General features: G+C 43.9%; 1 protein-coding gene across 1 annotated transcript; it reads left to right on the plus strand.

The window, feature by feature from the left end:
• The first annotated feature begins 458 nt into the window (after positions 1 to 458).
• Positions 459 to 4319, plus strand: LOC112068344 (protocadherin-8-like). Its single transcript, XM_024135464.2, has 3 exons — positions 459 to 3090; positions 3189 to 3387; positions 3611 to 4319. Exons 1-3 carry the CDS (start codon positions 667 to 669, stop codon positions 3928 to 3930), a joined length of 2943 nt encoding a protein of 980 aa, XP_023991232.1. The 5' UTR covers positions 459 to 666; the 3' UTR covers positions 3931 to 4319.
• The last annotated feature ends 2784 nt before the right edge of the window (positions 4320 to 7103 follow it).

The raw sequence follows: 7103 nt of genomic DNA on the forward strand, positions 1-7103 counted from the left end.
ATTCCAAGAGTGTGTAAAGCTGTCTGTCATCAAGGCATAGGGTGGTTACTTTGAAGAATCTCAAATATAAAATACATTTTGATTTGTTTAACACTTTTTTTGGTTACTACATGATTCCATATAGTACAATGTAGAAAATAGTCAAATGAAGAAAAACCCTTGAATGAGTAAGTGTGTCCAAACTTTTGACTGGTAGTGTATACATTATTTTTTTACCAGTGGGTGCTGCACCACCCTCCGCACCCTACGTCTCCCGGCTATGCCTGTGCATACACATTCAAAGCCAGTGCAAAACTTGACTCCAAGCCATCCAAATCTTTTTTATTTTGCTGCTTGAGCTCTATGCACATTGAAAACAGGCTTAGAGGTCTTTCATACTGCCTGCCTATTTTTAATTCTAAAGCGGTGGGATTGGTCACACTTCGTCTCATTAGCATGGGGAGCTGTGGGTTATAACTCTTCCGCCACGGCAGGATGTGGAGCTGTGAGGAAGGAAAGCGGGAGGCAACAAGCGCGCCTGCTTGACTTTCAGCACAGTTCAGAGAAGCTGATGTTGTTGCTGTTGAGAGGAGGCATTTTCACCATTTGAGGTGATCTAATCTGTTTAGTAAAAGTGAAGCGGCTTGGCTCTGTAAAACTAACCAACTTAACCTGCGGGCTTTGAAAATGATGCGTGGCATTTTAACAGGTTGGCATCGTTGGATTTTTGGATTCATAACACTAGATATGTTATTTGTCTCCCTGGCTGAGTCTGAGGGAAATACTCTGAAATACCAGACCAAAGAGGAGCGAAGTCCAGGAACAGTGATCGGAAACCTGGCCAAGGACATGTCCTTGAGTCGCTCTTTTAGCTCCAAGACTAATTTTAGAATGATGAAAAAATTCAACAATTCTTTTGTCAGGGTGAGAGAAAGCGACGGGGAGCTTACTGTCGGGGAAAGGATTGACAGAGAGAGAATCTGCAGGCACACTTTACAGTGTCTCATCACTTTTGATGTTGTCAGCTTTTCAAAAGAGAGGTACAATTTGATTCATGTCGAAGTGGAGGTAAAAGACATTAATGATAACTCTCCGGAGTTTCCAAACAAGGAATATACAGTGGAGATCTCTGAAAATGCTGATGTGGGGTTCCGTATTTCTTTGGACCCAGCCGAGGACGCAGACGTTGGATCAAACTACATCCAAAGCTATCAAATTTCTGTCAACAGTCATTTTTCCATTGATGTGCTTTTGAGAGCAGATGGGGTTAAATATGCGGAGTTGGTGCTAATGAAAGAGTTAGACAGGGAGACTCAGTCATCTTATGCGATGGAGCTTATTGCCACCGACGGAGGAAACCCATTTAGCTCGGGTTCAACAAAAATAACAATAAAAGTGACAGACTTTAATGACAACCGTCCTGTTTTTGACCAGAATAATTTCTCGGTCACTTTGCCCGAGGACGCACCGGTTGGATTCGTTTTATTGGACTTAAATGCAGTTGATCCAGATGAGGGTTTAAACGGAGAGGTGGTCTATGGATTCGGAAAACAGGTTTCTGCGGAGATCCGAGCACTTTTCGAAGTGTACAGTAAATCCGGGCGCCTAACACTCAAGAACCCAGTGGATTTTGAGACCAAGAAAACATATGAGTTAGACGTGCAGGCGACTGATCTAGGAGCCAACCCGATCCCCACTATCTGTAAAATAATAATTAATGTCAAAGACGTTAATGACAATGCCCCAGAAATAAGTATTACGCCAATGACCTCCATCTCAACGGGCATCGCATATATCAGCGAGACCGCAGACAAGGACAGCCTAGTGGCGCTGATCAGCACCGCGGACAGGGACTCGGGCGTTAACAGCCAGGTCCATTGCACCTTATATGGGCATGACCATTTCAAACTTAAACAGGCCTATGAGGACAGCTACATGATTGTCACCGCAGCAGCCCTGGACAGGGAGAAGATAAGCGAGTACAATTTAACTGTGATGGCTGAAGATTTCGGGTCACCTCCATTGAGAAAAATCACACAATACACCATAAGGCTAAGCGACGAGAATGACAACGCCCCACACTTTACTAAACATGTCTATGAAGTTTCTGTCGTAGAAAATAATGCACCAGGGGCATATATTACAACTGTTGAGGCCAGAGATGCAGACTTGGGGACTAATGGCAAAATTACATACAGACTATTAGACAGTGTTATAATGGGATCACCTGTCAACACGTTTGTATCTCTAAATGCAATCTCTGGTTCAATATATGCACTGAGAAGCTTCAACTATGAAGTCATGAAACATCTGGAGGTACYCATCCAGGCAAGCGATGGGGGGTCACCCCAGCTTCAGAGCAGTGCCATCATCAATCTAAAAATAGTTGATCAGAATGACAACGCTCCGTCCATCACGGAGCCCATCCTTAATAAGGGATCTGCTGAGGTTTTCCTGCCCAAACATGCACCTGCAGGTTATGTTGTAACCCAGATAAAGGCCACGGATGCTGATGAAGGCATAAACGCGCAGCTGTCTTACAATATCACAGAGGGGGGACACTTGGGTTTCTCCATTAACAAGGTTACTGGGAAGTTACATGTGAGTTGTGAGCTGAACCACGACCTGTCTGAAACACTGAGAGTCCTTGTGGCTGTCAACGACAATGGAACACCTTCTCTGACCTCCACAGCCACTATACACCTCACTCTCATCGAAGGCACCCCTCCCAGTGTTCCTGCTATGGTCCAAAACGACAGCGAGGAAGTCTTTCAATGGGACATGTCCATAGCCATTATCATTGCCTTAGCAGGGAGCTGCTCCCTCCTCTTGCTAGGCATCATCCTGATCACTACCACCTGCAGTCGACACAAACGGGAGAAGAGAGAGGCGGGATGCAATGACAAAGTAGACATACAACATGTGGAGAATGGGGAGAGCAGCCATATTGATTCATTGATCACCAACCACAAAAGCAATGCGTTTGATGTGCACCCTTTTCCTGAGAAAGCACTGTTGGCCTCCAGCAACACAATAAAAACAGRCCCAGGTGATGGCAGGCAAGAACAAGAGTGTGACTTTGACAATAGGATAATGGAGAGTAAATTAGAGGTAAGTCGTTGTGACTCACTGCATGGATTGGCTGTTTTGTTGTAGTATTTTCACCATCACAACTTCTATGTGTGAGTATTGTGTTTGCCTCTTCACAGGGTTATTCAACACTGCCCGGCTATAGGAAAGAAACCCTCCGACCCATAACCATATGGAAGGGCAACTCATTCACAACCATCTCAGCCAGAGATCCTCAGTTCAGTGGGAAGGACAGTGGGAAAGGAGACAGTGACTTTAATGACAGTGACTCTGACATCAGTGGAGATGGACACAAAAAAGACTCCCCACCGATAAACAGTAAGTACTACTAATCAATCACAGGATGTTCATGTGATTTTAGACACAGTAATGACACATTATAAAAAAAATCCATAAAAGGCATCACCCTCTGTGATGTTCTCAAGGTCTTTATGGTCAGATGTTAAATGATAATAGTGTATCATAAAATCCAGGCTATTATACCCCAACATATGCAGCACGGTTCACCAAGGGCTAACAGTTTTGGCTGTTGTTTCCACAGGTCTCTGGGCCTGCACCAGTGAGTGTAAAATCCTAGGCCACTCAGACCGATGCTGGAGCCCTTCAGCCTCTAGACCCAACACCAGCCTCTCCCACGGACCACACCTCTCAACRTTCTCCAAGACAGCCTCGTTGCCACGAAACACTCTGCAAAGAGACACCTACTACCAACAGGCTCACCTACCCAAGACCAACGGTCTGCAAAGCGTCTATGAAAAAGTCCAGCACCAAGAATTTGATTATATTCTGGTTTGTCCACCAACACCAGCCAGGATACTAGAGACTGGTGAGATATCCCTCCCGGAGTATGGACACTCTTAAATTAAATGGACAATAATCAAAGCTAATGTAATGAGTCATATGCATCTTTAAATACTGTATAGCCTATTGTTTCAATGTTAGTGTTACGGTAAGTGTTTTGTGTGATTGTTCCCATATACTGTATACTGTATGACTGTTTATTGTATAACGTGTCATATGCAAGATTTTATAAATGAAGAATATATTTTTTCATAATGATTCAATGTAAACTACAAATGTATTATAAATTTGGAAGAGCATGTTTGAACTTTTACTATTTAAAAGCATGGCCATTGGACCTTTAGGCTGAAAGAACCCTTTGTCAAGTGGGAAACAATCAATATCAAAATATGAACATGTTTGTAGTAAATTTTGTCACTAAGTCGCACAAATAAATATTTGAAACCAAATTATTGTTCTGTATGTAAAAAAAAAGACAGCTTAAATCTACAGTGTGCTTCCATACATTCATTCAGTTTGATTGAGTGAGAAATCAGCTCATGCAGTAGGTTACGACAGGCAATATATTGCCTGATAGCAACGTTAAGTTACATTACAGTTACGTTACGTTGCTTAACTTCATCCAAATTAGATAAGGCATGATTTCAACAGAGGTTGCAACTTAGAAACGCTAAATGACCAACGTTACATGTCGGCTGTATGGTGTTGATCCTTGTCTAATACGACTCAGAGGCATGACTCTATATAGGATGACTATAGTTATCACCTCTGAGGGAGCAGGATGACTCTATAGTTATCACCTCTGAGGTAGCAGGATGACTCTATAGTTATCACCTCTGAGGGAGCAGGATGACTCTATAGTTATCACCTCTGAGGGAGCAGGATGACTATAGTTATCACCTCTTATCAACCCTCTGAGGCAAGCAGGATGACTCTAAGTATCACTCTGAGGAGAGGATGACTATAGTTATCACTCTGAAGGGAGCAGGAATGAACTCTATAGTTATCACCTCTGAGGGAGCAGGATGACTCTATAGTTATACCATCTGAGGGAGCAGGATGACTACATAGTTATCACCTCTGAGGGAGCAGGATGACTTAATATGTTACACCTCTGAGGGAAGAGGAATGACTCTAGTTATCACCTCTGAGGAGCAGATGACTATAGTTATCACCTCTGAGGGGCAGGATGACTCTATAGTTATCACCTCTGAGGAGCAGGATGACTATAGTTATCACCTCTGAGGGAGCGGATGATATTAGTTATCACTCTGAGGGAGCAAGATGACTCTATAGTTATCACCTCTGAGGGAGCAGGAATGACTCTATAGTTATCACCTCTGAGGGAGCAGGATGACTCTATATTATCACCTCTGAGGGAGCAGGATGACTCTATAGTTATCACCTCTGAGGGAGCAGGATGACTATAGGTTATCACCTCTGAGGGAGCAGGAATGACTTAAGTTTCACCTCTTTGAGGGAGCAGGATGACTCTAATTTTATCAACCTCTGAGGGAGCAGGATGACTCTATAGTTATCACCTCTGAGGGAGCAGGTTTTATGATAATAGTTATCACCTCTGAGGGACAGCGATGATCTATAGTTATCACCTCTGGGGAGCAGGATGACTATAGTTATCACCTCTGAGGGAGCAGGATGACTCTATAGTTATCACCTGAGGAGCAGGATGACTATTTATCACCTCTGAGGGAGCAGGATGACTATAGTTATCCCTCTGAGGGAGCAGCATGACTCTATAGTTATCACCTCTGAGGGAGCAGGATGACTCTATAGTTTCACCTTGAGGGAGCAGGATGACTATAGTTATCACCTCTGAGGAGCAGGATGACTCTATAGTTATCACCTCTGAGGAGCAGATGATTATGTTATCCTTGGAGCAGATGACTCTATAGTTATCACTCTGAGGGAGCAGGATGACTATAGTTTATCACCTCTGAGGAGCAGATGACTCTATAGTTATCACCTCTGAGGGAGCAGGATGACTCTATAGTTATCACCTCTGAGGAGCAGATGACTATAGTTATCACCTCTGAGAGGAGCAGGATGACTCTATAGTTATCACCTCTGAGGGAGCAGCACTGACTCTATAGTTATCCATCTGAGGGAGCAGGATGAGACTCATAGTTATCACCTCTGAGGGAGCAGGATGACTCTATAGTTATCACCTCTGAGGGAGCAGGATGACTCTATAGTTATCACCTCTGAGGGAGCAAGGATGACTCTATAGTATCACCTCTGAGGGAGCAGGATGACTCTATAGTTATCACCTTGAGGAGAGGATGACTCTATAGTTATCACCTCTGAGGGAGCAGGATGACTCTATAGTTATCACCTCTGAGGGAGCAGGATGACTATAGTTATCACCTCTGAGGAGCAGGATGACTCTATAGTTATCACTCTGAGGAGCAGGATGCTATAGTTATCACCTCTGAGGGAGCAGGATGACTCTATAGTTATCACCTCTGAGGGAGCAGGATGACTCTAGTTATCACCTCTGAGGAGCAAGATGACTCTAATACGTTCACCTCTGAGGGAGCAGGATGACTTAGTTATCACTCTGAGGGAGCAGGATGACTCTATAGTTACCCTCTGGAGCGGATGACTAGTTTCTGAGGGAGCAGATGACTATAGTTATCACCTCTGAGGGAGCAGGAGACTCTATAGTTATCACCTCTGAGGGAGAGGATGACTCTATAGTTATCAGCGAACCTGCATCAGGAGAGCAGTGAATCAGGAGTCCATACTGTAATAGAGTAATATACTCGACCCTGGTCTGACTCATGGTTATCACCTCTAGGGAAGCGAGACCTATACGTTATTCACCTACTCGTGGAAGATAGGGAGCAGGATACTACTAAGTAGTATCACCTCTGAGGGAGCAGGATAGATCTATAGTTATCACCTCTGAGGCGAAGCAGGATAACTCGAATAGTTATCACCTCTGAGGAGCAGGGATATATAAGTTATCACCTCTGAGGGAGCAGGATGATAGTTATCACCTCTGAGGGAGCAGGATGACTATAGTTATCACCTCTGAGGGAGCAGGATATCTATAGTTATCACTCTGAGAGCAGGATGACTATGTTAATCACCTAGGAGCAGGATGATTTTATACTCAGGAGCAGATGATCTATAGTATCACTCTGAGGGAGCAGGTGACTATAGTTATCACCTCTGAGGGAGCAGGATGACTATAGTATCACCTCTGAGGG

This window comes from Salvelinus sp. IW2-2015, unplaced genomic scaffold (genome assembly GCF_002910315.2).
Source record: "Salvelinus sp. IW2-2015 unplaced genomic scaffold, ASM291031v2 Un_scaffold463, whole genome shotgun sequence".
NCBI classification, from domain to species: domain Eukaryota; kingdom Metazoa; phylum Chordata; class Actinopteri; order Salmoniformes; family Salmonidae; genus Salvelinus; species Salvelinus sp. IW2-2015.